This window comes from Pangasianodon hypophthalmus, chromosome 15, assembly GCF_027358585.1.
Source record: "Pangasianodon hypophthalmus isolate fPanHyp1 chromosome 15, fPanHyp1.pri, whole genome shotgun sequence".
Taxonomy (NCBI): Eukaryota; Metazoa; Chordata; class Actinopteri; order Siluriformes; family Pangasiidae; genus Pangasianodon; species Pangasianodon hypophthalmus.
The window spans coordinates 10,449,217-10,473,532 of NC_069724.1; the positions used below are offsets into that span (position 1 = coordinate 10,449,217).

General features: G+C 40.3%; 1 protein-coding gene across 4 annotated transcripts in view; it reads right to left on the reverse strand.

Annotated features, from left to right (window-relative positions):
* znf462 (zinc finger protein 462) overlaps positions 1–24,316 on the reverse strand; it is a 43,702-nt gene that overhangs the window by 6,319 nt on the left and 13,067 nt on the right. For 3 of the 4 annotated variants that reach the window (XM_026940943.3, XM_053240424.1, XM_026940945.3), the window contains exons 2-9: positions 12,255–12,508; positions 3,197–8,556; positions 2,961–3,098; positions 2,407–2,690; positions 2,187–2,305; positions 1,542–1,733; positions 775–1,066; positions 242–378 (exon numbers count right to left, since the gene is read on the reverse strand). In XM_026940943.3, the coding sequence (XP_026796744.2) occupies positions 242–378; positions 775–1,066; positions 1,542–1,733; positions 2,187–2,305; positions 2,407–2,690; positions 2,961–3,098; positions 3,197–8,556; positions 12,255–12,477 (6,745 nt within the window). In that variant the 5' untranslated portion in view covers positions 12,478–12,508. Of the gene's footprint in view, positions 1–241; positions 379–774; positions 1,067–1,541; positions 1,734–2,186; positions 2,306–2,406; positions 2,691–2,960; positions 3,099–3,196; positions 8,557–12,254; positions 12,509–12,640; positions 20,652–24,316 lie in introns of those variants that run through there. The other variant, XM_026940944.3, reaches the window with a different exon arrangement.

Genomic DNA, 24,316 nt, shown 5'->3' on the forward strand with positions numbered 1-24,316 from the left:
GACAGGTGTGTAGTGTACAGTGGTATAGAGGACAGTTGTGTAGTGAACAGATGTGCAGTGGATGGTAGTAAAGAGGACTGTAGTGCAGTGGACAGATGTGTAGTGGATGGTGGTATAGAGGAAGGTGGTGTAGTGGATGATGGTGTAGTGGATGGTGGTGCAGTGGACAGATGTGTAGTGGATGGTGGTATAGAGAAAGGTGGTGTAATGAATGGTGGTATAGTGGACGCTGTGTCCATACCTCGGTGAAGGAGGACATGGTCGATCATGTGACTCTTGGACTTGGTGTGATAGAGACAGAAAGGACAACGCAGTTCTCTCAGTCCATCATCAGAGGGGGGACTGTGTCCGGCCTCCACATGCAGGGTGAAGGTGGACCTGCAAGATAAACACCAAATAAATACCAAAACAAACAGCACGCAAAACTCCAAAATACTAAAACAAACTCAAATGAACACCAAAACAACAGCAAATAAACACCAAACAACCATGAAATAAATGCCAAAGGAAAAAACAAAATACCGAATTGAATATCAAACAAAACACCAAATGCAAAAACTCAAGCAAACCCAAATAACTAAACATCAAAACAGACACCAAAACAAATCAAACAAAAACAATCACAATGAAAACACTGAAATAAACATCAAAGCAAATAAAAAATAAACACCTAAATGAAGACAAATACCAAGAAATACACCAAAACCAAAAACAAACACCAAAACAAACACACAGTGGTTATGCTGACTATTATGGTTATGATGATGTAGTTACTTGTAGCAGGTGAAGAAGGAACAGTCTTTGCACTTGAAGAGTTTCTTTCCTCCGTGGCGGTCTCGGTAATGTCTCCTCAGACTCTGCATATAACCTGAGCTGAACTCACAGAATTCACAGGTTAGGGTGGAGTCAGGACGGGACAGAGCTGCACCCAACGTCTCTGCCCCTGACGATGGGGATGGGCCAGGAGAACCCGACAAGAGAGTGGGTGGGGCCTGATTACGAGATGCCAACTGGTAATGACTCAACTGCTGCTGAACATCCGGCGGCTCCAAATATGCCACAGTGTCTGAGAGGAAGAGAGAGAGACAGAGGGAGAGAGATGGAGCAACAGATTGAGAGAAACACACACAGAGAGCGCATGTACTCAAAACTATAGAGTCTTAATTAAAATTACAGAGACTAGATGAAATTGATGGCAATTGTGTTGAAGAGTGTGTGTTAATGTTTCTTCAGGGATGCACCATTGTGATAGCGAGGGTGGAATACTGATCTGATAGCAGCTTGAAATGCTGGATTAGTATAGATTTGATATTTACCGTCCAATCTACTGACATAGTTTATCAGGATGAGTAGCAGTTTAATCTTGGGTGTCGAGTATCATACTGAAAATGTAAATGATTTATTGTGTTTTCCTGCTACAACACACTTCACACCCCCTATCAGCTGTGTGAGGATAATGCATGTCTATGCATGCATGTCTATACCAATTATTATTGGTCTAAACGCGTGACCTTTGACATGAGTACAGTGCAGGTACGTACCGTTGGTGGTGGCGTCGCTAGGTGTGTGTTGTGCACTGTTGTGTGTGAGTGTGTGTGTGCTGCGCAAGGCAGCTCGGGCTCTCAGTCGGGGCAGTGTGAGAGTTTCTCCGTGTTCTTGCAGTGAGTGATCCTTCAGCTGACTGATGGTCATAGTCGAGAATGGACATGAGATGCACTTATACGTGTTCTCACCTGAAGCAAACAAACAAGCAACAATATCAAAATCCAAACAAGATAATCAACAACAAAGACTACAAGAACAACTACAACAACAATTAACACCTAGAAATACATCACAGATAAACAAAAAACAATTGTGCAGGTGTGTATGTGTTTGTGTATGTGTGTACCTGTGTGTGATTTGCACAGGTGTGTGTGTACACCTGCACTGGATTTGTGCAGGTGCATGCGTATGTATGTGCCTGTGTGTGATTTGTGTCAGTGTGTTTGTGTCTGTCTGCATGGGAATTGTGCCGGTGTGTGTGTGTGTGTGTGTGCCTACACATGATTTGTGCAGCATCAGATTTTTACAGAAGTGTTTATGTCTATGTGTGCGTGTGTATCTGTGTGTGATTTGTGCAGGTATGTGTACCTGCATGTGATTTCAGCAGCTGTGTGTGTGTGTGTGTGTGTGTGTGTGTGTACCTGCATGTGATTTGTGCAGGTGACTCTTCAGTCGGCTCAGGTAGGCTGATTTAAAGGGACAGAGTTTACAGCGGAATGGTTTATGATGTCCGTGATGAGACTGAACGTGTCGGTCCAGACTGAAGGGGAAAAAAATGATACAGATGCAGATGAACAAAAGTTGGTTCCATACTAACTCCTGGCATGATAAATCAAGTATAAAGTGTATATTGCTTCGTACTTGTGCCTGAATGCTGACTGGAACTGACAATACTGGCAACTGTACTTGTCGTCTCTGTTGATCATCGCTGTGGCTGAATGGCTTCGTTCATGAGATCGGAGTCCCTGCATGGACATGAAAACTCGATCGCACATATCGCATTGGTGTTCCGGAACTCTCTCTGTGATGTCTGTCGCCATGGTGACCAACACGTCATTCCCTGTCTCAGTGGTAATATTGTCTGTAGTGACCGCATCCTCCATACTGCCGTTGGCGATACCATCAGAAGTTTCCACCACTCCTTGCTGTCAGAGGAAACAGATTTACATATAGTTTTCATATTTACATAATTGCATTCATGATATTTTTATTTTAGCTACAGTAATTAAATGTTATATTTATATTTCATTGTATTTTCATCTATTTCAATAAATCAAACTTATGACTGATCACAAAATAAAGCCTGCAAGATGTAACCATATCAACAAACATATAATGGTAGCTTATAGAGAAAGTTATCTAAAAATAAAATTCAGTTGCAAGGAAGTAAAACATGAATAGTTTCTCATTTTTACCTCCACATGTCCTTCTTTGACTTCGCCGTACTGAACATGCTTCCTCAGATGGTTGCAAATAGCTCTAAGTGTCGGGTGAATCTCAACACAAAAGTTGCATCGATAGCCAATAGGAGCTTTTTCAGTTGAGCCATCCATCTGTGAAACAAGTGACGAGGAATTGGTTTGGTCAGTTTTAGCATAAAGCTTAAACATTCACAATGATAAATAAAACAAAAACATTCATTACAGCTCACCTTATTTTCTGGTTGTGTCTCCAGTGTCTCTGTGGATTTACGCCTGATCTGGAGCAGCTTCCTCCGTTCATGAAGCACTGTCCTTTTCTCAAACTTCTCGTTGTGCTTCGTAAGGTGGATGCTAAGTTCAGGAAGAGTGAGGAACTTGATTTCACAGTGAGCACATTGGTAGAGCTCTGCGCCTTCCTCTACTGGGCTCTGTATGGTGACAAAGTCCCGCTTGAGCTCATTACTGTGGTAATCATTATAATGTGAGACGAGAAGGTCTGTGGTATCAAAGGTCAGCTTAGAGCATTTCATGCACTTGAATTGTGGCCATTCTAGGTTGTTCTCCATGTTTTCCCCATCATTCTCTGATTTTACTTCCACCAGTTCTACATCCTCTATAACGGCTGGTGTCTCTGGTTCCTTGGGATAAATCACAGTAAAGTAACGACCAAGTTTGCTGGAGGATTGCTTTTTTGGAAAAACCCCCGGGTGGCGCTTGACATAGTGTGAGATGATGCTTTTCCTGCTGAATGCTTGGAAAGAGCACAATGAGCACTTCCTTCGGTCAACTGCTTGCCTCAGCTCCTCACTCATTGCTGACTTATCTTCTTCAGAAGCCAGAGGTACAGTCACTTTGTTTGGTTTCTCACCCAAGGTCTTGGAAGCGGCGAGACAGTGTGTGTAGTAAGCATCGATGTCATGCCGTTTCTGATAGTGAGCAGCCAGACCTTTCCGGATGGGGTTGGTGTAGGAGCAGAGGGCACATTTAAAGACATTGTTCTTGCCTTCAGGCTGAGCTCGTACGTTGTTGTGCTTGATGCGGTAGTGCCGAGCGATACCCTTCCTGGTTGAGCAGAAGTATTTGCAGAGCTGACATCTGAACACGGTATGTTTCTCTCCCTTTGCAAATTCTGAGAGGGCAAGGTCAAACTCACATCTGTCAGATGCTTCAGTTATACTGCTAGCACTGCATTCAGCGACAGTGTCCTCTTTTCTAACCAAGGATTGCATATGCGTTGGCGTAAATATATCCGAAACAGACTGGTTGTGATATTTCTCATAATGAATCTTCAGTTTCTCAAGTGTTCCATGAGTATAAGGGCACATCTTGCATCTGTAGGCACCGTATCCCTGCCTCTGGTTTTTTGATCTTTCATCTCCATCTGGCACCAAATCTTTGACCTCCTCAATGTCATCAGCAAAGTCTTCAGCTGTTACTTTGACCAGCGGATGCCGTTTCTGGTAATGTGTAAGAACCCCATGGATGCGTGAGTTTACATACGGACAGTGCCTGCACTTGTAAACTGAACTAGGATTGATGTCTGCTTCCTGTGCAAAGTCTGCAGCCTTCACTTTCATACCTGGGTGTTTCTTGCCATAGTGAGTCAGAAGTCCATGAAGGCTATTGTACTCAGACAGACACACAGTGCACTGGTAGGGATTGTTTGATAAAGAGGAGCTGGTGGAGAAGGAAAGGTGGGGATGATGTTCAGGTGCCGACCTGCTAATCTCCACAGTGCCTTCATCAGACTGGTGACTACTGAATGGGCTGGATGTTGAGACATTTCCCTTTCCCACTGCAGCCATAAGCTTATCTGATGTATGATTTCCTTTAATAATGTCAATGAGAACAGACTCGTCATCTTTGATAGCCCACGGATGAACAGCTTGGTAATGGTTGGTGATGTCCCAAACAGAACAAGCCTCAAAGGCACAATCTCTGCATTGGTAGTGCTTTATCTCAGAGTTGCCCACTTGCTTGGAGGTGGACGTATCAGGACCAGCCCACAACTTGCTGGCCATATAAGCATAATCAACGTTGTGCTCTGGGTGTCGTCTTTGGTAATGCATGAGCAGCCCACTGGGCTCAGCATGGGAATAAATACACCATTCACAGTGATAACCAGCCTCCAAGATCCCATCTTGATAAGCCCAGCGCAAGATGGTCATAGCTGTGGCCTTCACAGTGGGATGATCCTTCTTAAGATGCTTCTTCAAGGCATACACATAGGGAGATGTGTAGGCACAGTGTCTGCACTTTAAAGATCTAAGTGCTCTGGATTTCTCTGCATCAGTGGCTGAGGTTGCAGTGGATGTAGAACTTCCTGTTTGGATCATCTGAGCCCTTTCCCTTTGACTGCGAACCACAGCGGTATGTCTTCGAACCAAATCTGCATTTGCCTTTACATCTCTGTGCTTCTTCTGGTAATGGATCAACACTCCTTTCACAGTGCGGTTCCCGTAGTCGCAGTGCTGGCAAAAAAACAACATCTCACCCTCCCCCTTGTCTGCAGTTCCTTTTGGATGCAAATGATTGGATCCATCAGATGCATTGGTGCTTAACTGTTTCAGAAACTGTTTAGGAGGTGCAATCTGCAACTCATCCATGAGCTTCATCAACCCAAGTGTAGGAGGTGCATGCTTTATGTATTTAGCAGTCACCTTAATTTCTGGATGGCGCTTTTGGTAATGAACAAGAACGCCCACCACAGATCGGTTGTTGTAAACACAGTGTTTGCAGTAGTAAAGCTCGTCATCCAGAGTCAAGGGCATAACAGCATTTGAGGGCTTTGGAGTACTTGACAGGGTAAATGTGGAGTTGGTTGATGATTGCGCTCGATCTACTGATATGACCCGCATGGTCTTCTGTATGCGAAAGTATGATGCCTTCTGTTCAGGATGCTTTTTCTGATAGTGAACCAATACAGAGTGCATATTGGGGCTTGCAAATGAGCACAAGTCACAGTTGTACACCACAACGTTACCATCGACAATTTCTCTAAAGGCTTCAGAGTCCATATTTGTGTCAGGTGTTTTGATCGGGTTTTTAAGGGCAGGACTGGAAGAAGACCTTGAGGCAGAGTTGGTGAAGCTCTTGGGCCCCGAATTCAAGATTTCTCTCAGTGTCTGTGACTCTGTAGTTCCTTTCTGAGGCTGATCGACTACGTAGCTTGAGAAGATCATGGCGTTGTTGATTTTCACTGAGGGGTGCATTCTTTGGTAATGAGGCATCAGACTTCTCACATTTGGGCTGGTGTATGAACAGAAGCGACATGTGTACACCAAATCTGGTTGGTTAAAGTTGAGAACATTGCTAGCTTCTGGATGGTGATCCATGTAGTGCTGGTGTAAGTCACTGAAGTTGTTGTATTCTATGAAACACTCTAGGCAACGGAAGACAGCACTCTGATCCTCTGGATCAAGAATGTATTTAAAGCTAAATTTAATATAGGGATGCATACGCTGGTAATGGGTGCTAACACTGCGAGCAGACTTGTTTTGGTACTCACAGTGTTTACAGTAGAAAAGGTTACCAGGTTCCTCTGTGTACTCGGTGCTCTCTTGATACGTCTCTCTGCTGTCTCGACTGCTTTGATCTTGGATATCTTTAGACTCTGCACCAAAACTGTCCTCATCATCAGAGACAGTGACTGGGATAGGAATGTTTCTTGATGTTAACTTGGACTGCAAGCTACGCTTCCTTTTGCCGACACCACGCTCTGTTTGAACAAAACCAGGTTTCCTGATGTACAAATGCTGTGTATTATAGGTGAAGCGTCGACTTTGAATCTCAGAGTTCTCTTTCTCTTTCTTCTCATCGATGTGATTTTCACTTTCCTCTTCCTCATCCTCCATATCATCGAGATTAATAACGTCCTCTTGCTGCTGACTCTGACTGATTTTACTTTGAAGGTTGTTTGCAATTTCATCAATTCTTGTCCGTTTCTTGACTGGGGACAGATCCAGAGGCAAGTCATTTATGGATTTCCTGGCTGTCTTTCCAATAAGGTGCTTTCTGGAGGAAAATCCAAGGATTGACGTTTGAGTTTTTTGCACAAAGTTCAATGTGCCATATGATTCCAATTCAGAATCCTGCTGCTCATTTAATGAATCGTCTTGACTTGTGGGTTGCATCCCATCACAGTATGAGTGCTTATGTTGCTGGTGGACACGTAAACCTTTCAGTGTCATTGTGGAAAAATTACAGAGTGAACAATGATGAGAATTTTCTTCTTCTACATCGATGGATTTCTGGCCATTCATGGTAGAGCTGCCATTTCCTCCATTGACTGAATCTTCAATTTGGCCATCTTGGCTTTCATTGGTTAGGTCCATGATGTCCCATTCAGAAGAGGAGCCACTGTGGCATTGCTTATGTGTGGCAAGTTTTACTGAACTCGTACAAAGAAATGTACACTCATCACACTTGTACAAGGTGGTTTGGCTGGTTAAGTGTATGTTTTCTATATGGTGAGAGATACTGCTATGATGTTTAGCCAAAAAAGAGCAGAATGGGCACTGGAACATATTCAGATGCCTTCCAATTGAAATTCCTTCCATCTCCAGCAGTTTATTATCCTCCTCTGACAGAAGCAACTTAGCAGAATCCTCAGTGCACAACGAGTCGTTGTAAACAGGATCATCGACGTCACAGAGTTCATCATCAGAGCTGCTCTGTGAATCGTTCAGCACACTGGTATCCAGATCTACCCTTGAGTGTGACTTGTCTGACATGGCAAAAGTCGACCTCTCTGACAGTATGGAAGATCCTGTGCTGTTGGGAATCTTTCCTGCAATCTGGGAATACTGAAAATGTGACAGCCCTGATAGGGACTTCACTGAGGCACTGCCTTTCACAGATGCTGTGGAGCCTTCATTGCCACTTAGATCAGTCGACATCAAGTTGGACGTTGGAGTGCTTCTTGGTGATGAAGGAGAATTTGATTTGGAAGATCCTGCACTTCTATCTGCTTTGGGCTTTTGCAGTGATACCATAATCTTAACCATGTTTCGATGCTTCTTCATCATGTGATCACATAACTGTTGTCTTTGTGAGGTCTGGAAGCCACACCACTCACAGCTGAAGCCACCTCTGGACCGGGCTTTGATCATGGATTCCAAAACGTTACGTTCAGTAAGATCCTGTGATTCCTCACATTGTTCTTCCGAAGACATGGCATCTGAGTCCATGTCCAGAACCTCTGTTTCAGCTTCAGCTTCAACAGGAGAATCTGAATGGGCCAGAAAATGATCTTTGTGGTGCATACTCTGATGCTTCAGGATTCTCGCTCTGCGAGGAGATTTATATGTACAATACTGACAGGAGTACAGCTTTTCTACGCTATGATGTGCTGTAACGTTGAAGCTTGACTTGGAGGTGTCGAGTGAATTTGAATGGTCATTTGAATAAGCTCCTCCTTCAATGCCATGGACCTTCTTAGCATGCTCATTGAGGAGGGATTTTGATCTGAAGTAGCGCACACAAAATTTGCACTGAAAAAATGGGTTTGTTGTCTTGTCGGCTGACTGATTATAAATCGTTTGGTTTGAACTGGAGAAGGGCCCCGAATCTCTGGTGAAGGAGTTGAGGCCTGAAACATAAACATAGGAAAAGCTCTTATTTTTTTGCAAGCTGTTTATTTGCATATGGCCTTAAAGCAGAAAAGGCTATGAGTCCTTTCATCTGGAATCTATAAAATGACCCATTATGACAAATGAGATCTATTTTACAATTTACTACATTGCATAACAGTAATATAAGCATGAAAAATATTACAACAAACATTAACAACAAATTGATTAAAAGCGAGCGCTGATTTCATATGTGGCAAATGACCTGGGGCCGTTTGTGTAAACACTGCATACACACAATTTTCATGCTGTCTTTAAACCATGCATACACACACTTCAAATCCCAAACCAGCAAATTATTTAAATGTTGTTTAAATGTTGTTCTCTCATTATCTAAAATCTGTTTCAATGAACATAAAAATCAAGTGGAAATACTCAAATTATGTTGTCATTCATGTGGAAAATGAGGCTACGTTGAATTTTTTTAAGACATGAAAGTGTAAGCAAATGTGTACTAATGAAAGAATGCGTGAAAGATGTCAACACTGTTAGAAGACATAGCAAATGGCGGAATTAGGACAGAGCATGTGTTTATTTCTTTATTGGGCAATAAGGCCTGGATAACGAACTGATTTTTATTTCCAAACGTTATCATCCTCATGGCAACCTTAAAGAATCACACTTTACTTGTAACACTTCAGATTCTGACCAAAAGGGGGAACCAAAAGATATCTTCTTCAACACTGACCTGCACAAAGTGAGCTGTATATATTCCATATGTCACCCAGATACCTAGATTTCCTAACACTGTGGTTAAACAGACCAACTGCACACATGATACAATGAATGTGCAGATGTTAACATAAGGTATTTTCATTTCAACGACGTGTGGATCGACTTGATTCACGAACTGATGCACACATGAGCCTGACTAATGCTGTGGAAAGATGTCCAGGGTGATTCATTAATTCTGAGAAACAGTAGTGTTGAACCAGACTTCAGGCTGGAGTTGTGTGCAGTGTGTGCTTAGATAAAAACAGTAGTGTGATCAGGGCCAGAGATAGAACATAGAAAATTTAGGGAATTTGGAATTCGTGGGGAGGTGGACATGGTTTAGCAGACAATAATGTCAATAAAAAAATGGCATAACAAAAACCCACATGGCTGTTTATCTAGGTCAAACAGAACAAAAAAAATTCTGGCAGGTTGAAGTTTGTTAAAGTTTTAAATGTTAAATGTTTGAATGTTAAAGTTTCAGTAACACAAATTTTCTTTGCACTCATATGCATAAGTTGATAAATGATAAATCAGTCATAAATGACCAAGTGTGTTCACGGCACAGCTGTTTAGTGATACCCACAAAACTCCATAAAAGGAAAAGCTCACGAAGAGCTGAAAAGGACAAAATGACGACTAAATACGAAAGAGTGTCTCCTAAATGAGTGCATGCTAAATTTTCCAGTAATACTGCTCAGCCATTGTAGCGTGTCAGCTATCACAGACACACACTAGCTTTTCTTCATTTTATTCCTTTTATAAGGTGCCATTACATTTGTCCTAATGGAACATCTAGTCTTATTTGTCTTACTTTATGTTTGGATTGCTTGCTTTCAGGTGATTATTATGAAACGACTGAGTTTCAAAAAATTGTCATTATAATGGTGTGTTTACTTGAAATAAATAAATGATTTAAACTTGACAACATAATCTCTGCATAAAATTGCAGTAACTCATTGACAGTTATACAATTTGAATCAGATCAAGAGGTATATGTCAGTGAGTCTTCATACGGTATGAACATTTTTTCCAACTGGATTTTCATCAATACCACTGGGTTTAACGCTCAGAACACCAAAGCTTTTTTGCAGTCAATTGCTCACAGTTACAACCACATCCACAAATGTGACCAGACAGGGAGTTCCTCAGAAACTAAGGTGTGGGACACACACCCTGCTGGTGTGCCATCATGCTGCTGTGGAGACCTGTGTTCTGCTCCATACAGGAAATGTAATATTTATTAAAATGGGTGCTGTTTACATTGCATAATTTAAGTTAATGCCTCATTATCACCTAAAATCTAACACATCATGCTGGCTCTATTTAATGCTGCGACTTAAACAGCATGAGTTCCAATGTTCCCGTAACACCAGAACCAGGAGAATGGAACTGAGCCAAAAGCCAGAGACATTTCTGAGAACTTCACTTTTAATCTGTCCTTTTCTATTTTTTAGGTGTCAAGATTTCATTTTATTTACACTTTGACAGATGCCACTTTATCTGTGTTCATTTGTGTTTGTTACTAATTTCAGATTCAAAAATAATCGTCCCATTAATCAACAACTGATATAATTACTTTTGTCACCAGACAAAGAAAAGAGGAGAAGATTTATAGTCAGATACACAGGCCAAGACCAATAAAAATAGAGAAGGAGAAAGTACAGGAGGTGGAGAAGATGGAGGAAGTAAAGAAAAGGCAGACGATGAAGAAAGTAAAGATAGTGGAGAAGATGGACAAATTGAAGAAGGTAGAGAAAATGGAGAAGGTGGAGAAGTTGGAGAAGCTAGAGAAAGTGGAAAAGGTGAAGGAGAAGAAGAAAGGAAAAGATGTAGAAGATAGAGAAAGTACAGATGGTGGAGAAGGTGGAGAAAGTAAAAAAAAATTGCAGAAGGTGAAGAAAGTAAAGAAAGTGGAGATGGTGAAGAAAGTGGAAAAAGTGGAGAAGGTGAAGAAAACTGCAAAAGTGGAGACAGTGGACAACATGGAAAGGATTTGGAAGAAGAAAGTGGAGATAGCAGAAAAAGTAGTGATGATGGAGAAGGGAGAAAATAAAGCGGAGAAGGTGGAGAAAGTAAAAAAAGTGTAGAAGCTGGAGACATTAGATAAGGTGGAGAAAGTAAAAAAGGTGGAGAAGGTGGAGAAAATAAAGAAAGTGGAGGAGTGAAGAAAGTAGATAATGTGGAGAAATTGGAGAAGGTAGAGGAAGTGGTGGAGGAGGAAAAACTGGAGAAGGTAGAAAAAAGTGGAAAAGGTGAGGAAGTAAAGAAGGTGTAGACGGTGGAGAAAGTAAACAAAGTGGAAAAGTGGAGAAGGTGGACAACAATGAGAGGATTTGGAAGAAGAAGCTGGAGAAGGTGGAGAAGGGAGAAAATAAGAAAAGTGGAAAAGGTGGAGAAAGTAAAAAAGTGTAGAAGCCATTAGATAAGGTGGAGAAATTGGAGAAGGCAGAGAAAGTGGAGCAGGTGGAGAAAGTAAAGAAGGTGGAGAAGGTGTGGAAAGTACATAAGGTAGAGAAATTGGAGAAGGTAGAAAAAGTGGAGTAGGTGGAGAAATTGGAGAAGGTAGAGACAGTGCAGAAAATAAAGAAGTTGAAGAAAGTAGATAATGTGGAGAAATTGGAGAAGGTGGAAAAAGTTGAAAAGGTGAAGCAAGTAAAAAAAAGTGGAGAAGGTAGAAAAAGTGGAAAAGGTAAAGAAAGTAAAAAAAAAGTGGAGGTGGAGAAAGTGAAGATGATAACAAAATTGGAGAAGGCGGAGGAAGCTGAGAGGCTTCTCCATGTTTTCATAATTTTACTTTGGTCGAATCCTTATGATAAATGATGTACAGGATCCTTCAGGCTTCATGCTTTCACCACACTTACACACGACACATCAGGTGTAAAAAAAAAATAAATAAATAAATAAAACACACAATCCTGAGGTGCATGGGGTGCGGCTGTACCTGTTTCCTTGTGTGGAAATTCACATTCATTATTTGTGATGTCCTCATCGTCCTCCTCCGTGTGGCTGAAGGAGTTTAAGGAATCAGACCTTGACCTTTGAGGTGATTCATTCCCAACATCTGTAGGCTGCAGGAAAACGGTGTGGACGTCCTGAATGTGAGCCTTGAGCTCATCGCAGGACTCTGCGCGGAAATCACAGCCATCGCACTGTAGCACCTCCATCACTGAACACTCCCTGGAAAATCAGGGAAACCTGCAAAGAAGAGAAAATAAATCAATTCATTAATAAACAAACAAAGGACTTGGTGATGTGTAGAGATGTCTTTCATCCTGCGGTGACCCTTCTCGTCACCTCAGCACGAGTTTATAGCAATACAGCACTCACAACTATTTTAAATCCCCGGTGCATCTTAACTTCAACTTCATCATGATCGATATGAACAACACTGATGGAAACGGCCCTGAAAGCCTCCTCACGCTCGACGAGTCTTATATTCTGACACAAAAGACGGCTTGTTTCCAGGAACACTTGCTGAGAAGGGATTACGTCTGGATTCACTCTCTTTCTTCATGACCTTGGGATAAAGCCGCAGCTGGAGAACACCGGCGTGTCTCCGTATTTACATCGCACATCTTCGTCACACTGCATCAGGTCCTTCTGGAGCAATGAAGACTGCGCTGAGCCCTGAGCTGGCCATGCAAACGCAAAGCATTGTGGGGAAAATCAACAAGAGGTTTCATAATTATCCCAGAACCCAGATATAATCAATAGCAATCTCACACAATCTCTGTCATGTCAATACATTTTCACTAAAAAATGGACAACTGTACTTAAAAAAAAAAAAACTGACACGTTTACTGAAGTAAAGCAATAAATACAAAGAAAATAGGAAATCTACAGCACCTTCAATAACATATTTCATAAATGATGTATTAAAGCTCAAATTAAGTATGTAATAAAACACTCTGTGTGGTGCTGTTACAGTAATATACTGAGTGATGGGGTGGTGTGATGAAGCAGAGTTACTGTTACCACCCCGAAGTTGATTATTTTCCTATAACAGCACATCCCCAAGTGTTTTAATCTGTTTATACCACAGCAATTTGTGTATGCTATCACCTATGTCATATCAGCAATTTGTGTGTTATCACCTATGTCATATAAACACTCTTTTCCTCACCAGCCCTTCTGTCTCTTGAAATAAATAAGACGAAAAAAAAAAACCCATAGAGCTTTGTGAAAGAAAAACCACAACACTTCCCTGTCCTGAAGACCTTCCTGTGTAGGAAAACTTAAAGTTACAGCTTTACTCATGACTGTTACAAAGCGCTGACACTCGAGACTCCTTCCATAAATGTTAAATAAATATCTCCTTACAGGAAACCATAGCAATGAATAAACATGCTTTTAATCAGTTTTTGTGGAGCCTTTCCCATACAAGTCCCTGTGAATGAGCTATTACTATAGAAATGGTAATGTATTAGAGTGATGCCATTAATATAAACTAGGGCTGTAACTAACAGTTCTGATCATTTGTTAGATGGGGAGAATGTGAGAAACTCCTCACAGGCACTAACCCAGCTCAGGATTGAACCCAGGACCCTGGAGCTGTGAGATGGCAGGAGCATGCTATCCACTGTGCCATGCATGAGAATATTATGAAGTGCTTATATCAACCAAATAAAAAAGACCCCATCTAAGCATGGTGATGGTATTCTGTGCATTTTTTTTACTGGGTCTACACAGTTTTTTTTTTGTGTGTCTATGAGTCTTATCTGCATTTCAAACTCCCATATGTTCAATTCTGACTAGACAAATTCCAAGTAAAGGCAAAATAAATATATGCTGGCTGTCTCACCAATTCACACTCTCTGATGCTAAATTCATTTTGTTTGTGCATGGGGTGAATCATTTTTGGAGTGTGGAATTGACTCCAAAGCTTTGGGGTTGACTTTTAGTTATCAATGCATGGAATCAGTGAATCAACTCTTTTTGGGATTGAATTTTATGTGAACTCAAGGCAACTTATTATAATATATACTGTATATTGTGTAAATGCAAAGAAAATTTAACAAAACAGGGTTTATCGACACTACTGCAGAGAACCCCCTGCTGAGGGTCTGTTAGAACAGTTTACAGCAGAACAAGCCATGGCTTTGCTACAAAACTGTCAAGAGCTTCAGGTGCATGTTGAAAACTGTGTGCTTGTTCATGAGGCTCGACTGACATGTCTACACCTGTCAATCACCTCATCAACCACGCCCCTTAATTATCATCAAATAACTCCAATAAAACACATTTATTTTAGAGAAAAACAGTTGGGTCAACTGAACCTGTGAAAATGACAGAACACTATTCCTGAAAATAATATCTGGAGCTGTAATTTAAAATGTAAGTTTGGCTCCTTCTCCATTCACTAACCTGGGAATGGGCTGCTAGAAGGCCTCAGAGACATTTTGGCTTTACTTTTAAACCACTGTTAGAATGTCCGCTCATATATACAGTCAATGGCTACATTTATATGCAGATCAAATTCCTTTTAAGGTCTATATTCAAATTGCAGCCATATTCCGAATACGATGTTTATATGCGTACAGGCATCGGAATATTCCTGTATACATAGTTGTTGTAAGTATGCCTGAGTTACCATTCCTAAATACCTAGCCTACAGCTAAGCATCTATTAGCACCCACAATTCCTTGCAGATTGAGCATTCGCATATATCTCTTTCAGTGGATTTTCTGAATAAGGTGTTTACATGCAACAAATTTCCAATTAAAACAGGCATACTCCAGGGGTGGGAGTCGGAATTTGGGGAATCAGAATATTGTCTTAATTCGAATCGGGCAATTGGATTGTGACATTTACATGACTCAATACTAATTAGAATATTGCCAAATTCCGATTAATATCGGAATACTGATGTGCATGTAAACGTAGCTATTGAGTACAATTCAATACACCTAATAAGCATTGTTAAAGCAGGTACATCGCGCTTCCACTATTTCTCACACTGACCACTAACAAATGATTACAAATCGAAATATTACTCACATGAAAACTCACTATGCCATGAGGCCAACACCACAGAGTCCTGTAAAGTGTTCCCATACGTTAGAGGAGGTTTGCTCTGTTGGAACGTTCTCCGCCATTTCCACCAAATGTGGTTTTTTTGGTCTAAATTAAGTGACATTGCATATTTCATAACACAGTCCATGAGGAAATTCACTGCCAACTATTTTTATTATCAAATTTTATTGATTTTGTTGATTATTTGTTGCAGCCCTCATATAAACCTGTGATTTGCAGCTGTGCTACTGTCAGAGCTGCTGTTATAGAAAATGAATCAACACTTTCCAATCAGAGTATAGAATTCAACAGCACTGTGGTATAACATACTAAATCAGTAATAATACAAGGGCACTAGTCACACTTTATTTCTAAAGAGTCTTTCATACTTTCATACAACTATAAGTATATATAACAAAAAGGTGACCTATCGCCTTATGATTGGTAAAGATGTAGCTTATGCAGGCTTTACTCATGATTAGCGACGCTGTCTTTACACTGAAATTGGAGAGATTGTGAATAATTATTCTATACTACAGTACAATACAGTACAATAGTGTACGAGTGATGAGCAGCATACAATTTCACAGTTTTTATCATAAGCACAAATACAAATTAGTATAATTACTGAAAGTAATAAAAGTACTGTTAAAGCTAACAAGAACTAAAGCACTGCACACACATCAGCTCTTTTAAAAATGTATTTTTCTGTTTTGTGTGATGTGCAGCCTTGCTGTGATTCGGAGTAAGGATACAATTCCACAGAAGGCCTTGAAATCTGTAGAAACAAAACACTGATCCATTCTTATTTCAGAACCTCACACACTCCAGACCTCGGAGGCAAACTGACTTGACGGCTGATAAACAGAAGTGCAGCGTTTCTTATAGTCAAGGACAGTAAATGAAGGACTTGGTGCTCAAGTGGTCCAAGGCTGAGTGATGAGTGAAGGTCAGAGGAAATGTAGAGCTGTGAACAAAATAAAAACAGTGTGTGGAACAGCGTGTGTGTGTGTGCGCATGCGTGTGTTCTCTGTCAAAGAAACATTAACTTTATTCTGAAAGTTTATTTAAAAACTTTATCCAATCAACTAACTGTAGTTTCACTCACTACACACTACTCTCTGTCTTAGAGGCCATGCCCCCTTCACTGTGACTGACAGACACAGAGGCTACGCCTCTTTCAGTGAAATTGACAGGTACAGAGGGCATGTCTCTTACACTGGAACTAAGACATAGAGGCCATGCTGCATTCACTAGGATTTGCAGGCACAGAAGCTATGCCACCTTCACTGGGACCGACAGGCACAGAGACCACGCCCCATTCACTGGGACTGACAGACACAAAAGTCACAACTCTTTGACTGGGACTGACAGACACAGAGTCTACCCCTCCTTCACTGTGATTGACAAGTACAGAGGCCACGCCTCCACCACTGATACTGACAGGTACAAAGGCTATGCCAACTTCACTGAGACTGACAGATACAGAAGCCACACCCCTTTCACTGAGACTGACATGCCAAGGTCACAACTTCTTAACAGGGACTGACAGGGACAGAGACCAAGCCCCCTCTTTCCTTTTGAAACTTCTAGTGTGTAGAGCTCTTTTTATGGAATAATTTACATTCAGTGAGTCAGGAGGAAAGATTACATTGTATAACTTTTATTTTGTGCTTTTTACTGTTTTATTGTTAGCAAGCTCAAACTAGTATGTACAAATGGTGTGATTTTGTACCTCTAAAGTAATTTTGAAAGGTTGACGTGCTTTTACGAAGCTTGACTAATCAGTAACTGAATAGCAGAGCTATCAGTAATTTCTGGTTATACTATATGGCCAAAAATTTCTGGAAACCTAAAAATCACACCCATGTGCTTGTTGAACATTTGTACATTTGTGTTCATTCAGCCACAAGAGCATTAGTGAGGTTGGGCACTGATGTTGGGCAAGGAGGCCTGGGGAGCGTGGCAGTTAATCCCAAAGGTGTTCAGTGGGGTTGAGGTCAGGGCTCAATGCAGGCCAATCAAATTCACACACCAACCTTGGCAAACCATGTTTTCATGGACCTTGCTTTGTGCACAGGGGCATTGTCATGCTGGAACAGGTCTGGGCCCCTTAGTTCCAGTGAAGGGAAATTGTAATTTTACATACAAAGACATCATAAACTATTGTGGGCTTCCAACAGTTTTGGGAAGAACCACATATGGATGTGACAGTCAGGTGTCCACAAACTTATGGTCATGTTGTGTAGATGGTTCCCCCTCAGTCTAACAATAAAATCGATAGCTACAACTGAAATGCTAAGCCACAGCATTTTTTGTTGTCCATCTTATGTCCCCACCTTCTACCTCCAAAATGGCATCAAGGAAGGTGTTTTTCTGGTGTGTGACAACAAAGGACTTGAAGGTGAAAATAATCATGAACAACATCTGCCTCTGTGCCATGCTAGCTAACTGCTAATGACTAATAAGAGAGACATTTTCCAGATCTTTGCTGCTGTGACAAGTGAAGAGCAGTGCAGGTCCTTCGAGATTCAAGGACAGCAGCCATTTTAAGAGTCAGCTGTGTGTGTGTGTGTGTGTGTGTGTGTGTGTGTGTGCGCAAAGTCTCTGGTGAAATCTCAGTCCATTGGTTATAACCTCATATCCCTGAAATCTATTCAGCTACGATACATGTATAAAAGACAGATGCTAATGCAAATGCTAATGATGTGGTATGTATAAGGAATGATGTTCCTCTGGAGAAGTGCTGACAAAAAAATGTGTCCTACAAACGCACAGCTCAGCAGAAACGCTTCACTTCTGCCAGCCTGACTTGGCCATTTTATATGTCAGAACGAAACCTCAGCCCATCTCAGGATTAAACACAGAGCGCAAACACAGTCTCTGAGCAGGTTCTCAAGGACAATCGCTTCTTAAAAAAAAATAAATCTTCTGCAGGCTAGAGGAGGAAAGTGCCAGCTCGGCTCCACGAAAGGGTCTAAAAATGCAAAGCATGCCTGAAACGTCCTTTTTTTCTCTCCAGAGCTCAAAAACATCTGCAGCACTGGGAAGAGTAGCAACAAGATGGAGAGAGATAGAACTGTAATGATACACTAATATGGCTGTAAAAAGAAATCTAAAATGGTTTAATCATTAACATTACACCAAATCACTAGAAGGTTCCTCAGCAGTTCTTTGGATGGTCAACAGTTCCAGTTTTCTAAGAGATTCTATTTATAATCTTTTCTGAAAGGGGAAACTTCCTCCAAAATGACAAAATTAAAAGATGCAGTTTATGTGCTAGACTTAGACAGAACCTTTCTTTTCCAACAGAAGGCACAGCTCCATAAATTAACCATCTTCCTGCATGTTCTCATTATCTCCAGAACAAAACTGGGGCATGTGGGCAGGGCTAGAAACAGTGCTGGTCACTCACTGGCTGAGTGAGGGCTTGTTCATTTTCTTTTCTAATCTTTTTTGCATGCTTTACAATTATGATAATCATACCTGTCCATGTAGGCTCAAACTGTAAAAATGCTATAAACATAAAATTAGTTTCTTGCCATGTGGTAAGCGCCAACCGGTGTGGTATGTGCCAAGCATGTGGAATTTTACCATGTGGTGAGCACCAACCGGTTTGTCTACATTGGTTCTTTCTTCCAGCCATCACAGCCTCACATCAGGTCAAATTTGACACTTAGATCTGACTCACGGCAGCTCTTAAATAAGAACAGATGAACAGTAAAATCACTTACATAAAGTACCAAAAGAAATGATTAAACAGTGACTAAAATCCAAGATGGTATTTAAAACAGTGATGAAATAATACGAATGTATGACCAAAATATTATTTTTATATAAATAAGACAAAAAAATAAATAGCATTAACTTTTATGAACTGCTTTTTTATTAAAAACGAGACACTGAAAATATTTTTTCCAACATGTGATTGTTTATACTGGTCACTACTGACATGTGGACATGAAATTATGATTTGAAAAAGAAAAGTTGCAGTTGTATAGAAACGTAACACGATGGATCAGCACATTGTTAAGTACAAACACGAAGTGGAGGTTAAGCTGATTAAGTCGCAGAGGTTTTTAGTCCACTCTGTTGCCTACTGCACACAGGTTTTACATTATGTGGATGGAGATTCACATTCACAGTGAGCTTTAACACGTCTGATCAACTCTCTTGAACTTCTTAAAGAAAATAATCACTAGCTGAAGGAGAACGTGTTCTGGCGTGGTTCATCTAAATATGCAACATCACACAATAATAGGAAAGCGTGACCACTAATAAAAACAGAATATTAGAAAGACCAGTGCCGAGAGTAGAAAATCAAAAATAGCAACCAAAGATCCTTCACAGTTAAAATTATTTATTACCAACATGTTCTGGACTTGTATCCAGTCATTTGTTTGCAGTGTTTTTTCAGTTAAAGCAGAAATCACTGGAATGCTTCTGACTCGTCCAGTTCAGCTTGTTCTAGATGATTGTCCTTCAAATACTTTTTTATCAGGTTCTTACACAACTCTGAGGTGCGTCAACTTTGATTATTATCTTAGAGAAGAACGAAGGTTTATTCAACAATCTGATTATTCAACAAGCTGTAAGGAAATGGCATAGCAACTTGAGCCATTGTGGTTAAAACCATCGGGATTGCCAGCAAACCAGATCATGATGGTACCTTCATGATTCTTGGTTTTGTTAGTCAGAACATGGTTCTTCCAGGTAAAAAGGAGATGTGATTCTACGTGATTATTCTTTATGTCCTTCGTTTTCATATGGTTTCTGCACAAGTCTGAGCTGCATCAACTTTGAGAAGAATAAAAGACTATTCCATCCATCTAGCTCTAATTCTGATGAAACAAAATTGCTCTTAACTTCTAGCCATTCTGTTTAGAACGTGGGCAGATCATGACTCTCATCCATACCTGTCTATTTAGACCCAAACAATGTAAAATGCTATAAACTGTAAAAATGCTATAAAAATAAAATTAGTTTCTTCTCTTCACATGGTTAACTTATACAATACATACACAGTCCTGTGTTTTTGGCTCAGGAAGTTCTTGTTCTCTTGAACTTTTAACTGTGATTTTTTTAGTCATACTTTGTAGTCAAAGGAACTAAACATGCAACTATCTTCTGACTATTCCAGTTCACCTTGTTTTATATGATGTCCTCCATTATCAAGGTGTGTCACCTTTGGTCATTTTTATTCCAATAGCTGTAACACTGTTTAAAGTCCAAACTTTAAAACCTTCATAAACTTTGTGAAGAGAAGTCCCAGACCCAGTCTCCTTTAAGTAGGCCTAAATTTTTTCAAACTGGACCTTTGAGAAGGAAAAGTTTTTCTCATGGACCAACCATGAGAAAAACGTTTCCTTCTCAAAGGTCCAGTTTTTTGTTCCTATTAGTCTTTTAAATTTTAACTGTGGTTCTTCCAGTTAAGTAACAGATGGAGGAGGCAGGAAACTTTCAAGTCAACAATTTTGGGTTGTTATATTGATGAATAACTAAAGACCTATTCATCTTTGTTGTGATCCTGATAAAACAGCATTCCAACAGAACTATACTAAGCATGGACTTGGTGACTATTATCAGCAGATAACCACACACCATAACACCACCTCCTCTATACTTGGTTGTTTGGTCACAAACATTTAAAATTTCACTCAACAGATCAAGAGACTCCAGTCTCTGTGTTCTGGCACAGGGAACCCCTTCCTTTAATTCAGAACCTTATTTCTTTACACCAGTTTCTTTCTCTGAACCGTTGGTGCTAAAACACCTAAACGTTGTTAAACATTTGGTTGTAACTGTGGAAATTTTGTAGGAACTTGTGACTGGGAAGAACTTGTTTCTTCATCCTGAGGTTGTGTTTCTACAAATAGATATTCTCAGTCACAGCTGTTTTTGAGGTTTGAGATTTGCCTTTAAGATTGACCTTCACTTACATATGTCTTTTCTTCACCCATGCATTCAGAAAAAAAGATTAAACCAGGTGTACTGAAACTCTGTCCTACAAAATGTAAAAATGTAAAAATGACCTAGGTTCAGTGTATACTGCACGTGGCTGCCAGTAACAACCACACATATTTTGCATGGTGTGATTTACCCATGCAAATTGAGGCCTTTGCATCATCAGAGGCCAGGATCCTGTCAGACAGAGCCACTGACTTCTTCATATGCACACCACTGCTCACTTATATTCTTATAGATCATAACATCTATATAAAATTTATGGTTACGAAATTTTTTGAAGGTGGTACCATAAGGTTAAGCCTAAAGTCTGGGGTTAATCAACACTCTAAACACTGGGACTAACAAAGAGCCAGACCTCTAAAGACAGGGACCAGCTAAGAGTCAGAGCTCTAAAGACTGTAACTAACCAAGACTAAGTAACCTAAACAATGGGACCAACCAAGGGTCAGAGCCTTAAATACTGGGATTAATCAAGTCAGAGCTTTTTCTTTCTCCTTCCTCTCCTTCTTCATGAATATGATAACACCATTTATATTTCAGATAAAGTATATAGTCAAATACACCTTTGTTAAAAGCGCTTGATGAATCAAAGCAGGAAATGACCAGAAAAGAATCGTTATTTATAGTGTATCAAGCAAAACCAATGGCCTGAATGTCTACAAATCATTCAAGATCTTCTAATATTTGTAAGCCAGTGTTCTGGCCCTCCTGCTGTATCTGCTGTAATCTTCTGCTTCCCCCAGCAAATCCCTTTCAGAGCAGATGGCAGCAGACCTGAACTGGGTCAACCATTAACCAGTTACAACATCTGAATGAAGCACCAACACACACAGACATGCATGCAAAAATAAATAAATAAATAAACAAATAAAAGAAGGCATCAGTTCTACGTCTGCTAATAAAAATACACATTTCTCTCTGAGATTCAAAAGGGGCTGAGGAGTGGCGTTAATTTGATGGGAGTGTTTTGTGTTTTGATGACGTCCTCTTGCCAAGTTTCCTGAAAGAATCATCTCAGTGGAAAAACACTTCCTGTTTAACTTTCCCGGCTTTGTGACCTCAGGCACCTGGAGTGTGCTTTCTTTTCACTGGTGTAAATCATGCTCATTAACCCCAGTAACTCCAGCGACACTGTGAGATGTCTGTTTAACCTTTATGGAAGGAGTCTCCAGTGTCAGAACTTTGTAACCATCAAAGCTGTAATTGTCGATTTTTCAAAAGTCTTCAGGAGAGAGGAGTTTCTCAGTAATATGACAAGCTGCATTTTTTTTGTCTTATTAAATTTGAGAGAGAGAAAAAAGAGAAGCTGGTGAGTGAATGACTTTTTATGGCTGCTGTAACACAAGTAAGAACAGGAACAAACTTGTTTTGTGGATTTTCCACAACAGTAAATGTAACAATAACAGAGAAAAGAAGAATAAAACACTTGGGGATATGCTGTCACTTAAAATAATCAACTTCAGGGAATAACATACTCGATACCATACGGTTATTTGAAAATAATCCACACTGGGGTGGTATGATGCTTCACGTCGTGCTGTTACCATCCTGAGGTGAATTATTTTTGTATAACCGCACAGTCTGGAGTGTGTTATTCTGCTTATACCACAACCGTTACAATGATAATTTATTAACTCAAAAAAACAAGTCCGTTCCTGTTATCATTTAAATGATGTCTGTGATAAGCAGTTGTTCCCTTGCCAGCATCTCTCTCTCTCTCTCTCTCTCTCTCTCAAAATGCAGCTTGTAATTTTACAGAGAACCCGGAAAGCGCAAACTCTGTCCTGAAGACTTTCCTATGCTGGGACACTTTGCAAAGCATACCTGAGACTCCAACAACACATTTAATTTTTTTTTTTTTATTATTATTAGTCTTAGATTATATGGCATGTCTGCCATACACGTCCCTGTGAATGAGCTGTTACTATAAAAACAATAATGTATTAGAATAAGCGCATTAATATAAACTTATCATTCATGTTATAGCTGAGCATGTCTGAGCTGTGCTGTTATACAAAAAATAATGCACACCTCACAACCACTCAGAATTCAACCAGACTGTGATACACGTTGTAATAATGTAATTAACTTTACAGAATCATTAACCCACCCATCCATTCATTCATTCATCAACTGACAAAAAAACGTTCTTTATATTTTTAAAGTGATTTAGCATCAAGCAAAAACCATTCGCTGCAGTGTGAGAAAGAAATCCAACAACTCCACCAGGAAATGTGCTGGAGGAAGTGATGTAGCTATGAAGTCAGAACACAACAGTTTTTAACCGTATTATCACACTATCTGTGGTAAAACATTAATGGTGCTCTCGTCCAGTGAACACTGGAAACAAGTGAGCTTTCAGATTTGTCCAAAAACCTTCATAAGGTAGCTGTCCTTATTTCTTCCTGGTGGATGTGATTTGTTTTATCTGCTCAGAATTATTCCCACCTCCACACACACCGCTTTCTCCTGACAGGAACACTGCTTAAACAGATCTGTATAAAAGGAGTGGAGGTGACCCTCAGCCTGTTCCGCTTCAGAGTGAGTCCATTTCAGCACTGCTAACATTCATCTGTCCACCATTTTGTGCTCCTCAAGGCTATGAAGAGGGCCTTGTTCCTTTTTTTTTGTTCCTCCACACTCCCTCCCTGAAGCTCGCTATCCTATTACACACATGGCATGGAGTAACCTCCAGCAAAGATCTTCGGATCTGCCTGTTTTTTTCTTCACACTGGTGCTTGTGAAAGCAGAAATGATGTTGATTCAACGTCTTCTTTCTCAGAGGATCTGTTTTAAACAGACAGCAGTGGAGAAGACGCAGAGCTCGGTTCTCCAAAATGTTCTGCTCAAGAACATGCAAGGAACATAGAGTCAAGTTTCCATTACTGAGAGTCCAGACAAGGGAATCGAAAGGAAGATTCTTTGTTAACTTGGGTTTAATGGTTAATTTTAATTATTGCTTGCATTAATAACAATGTTGTACTAACAGGTGGAGTTTGTACATTAGAAGTGATTTGGATGATA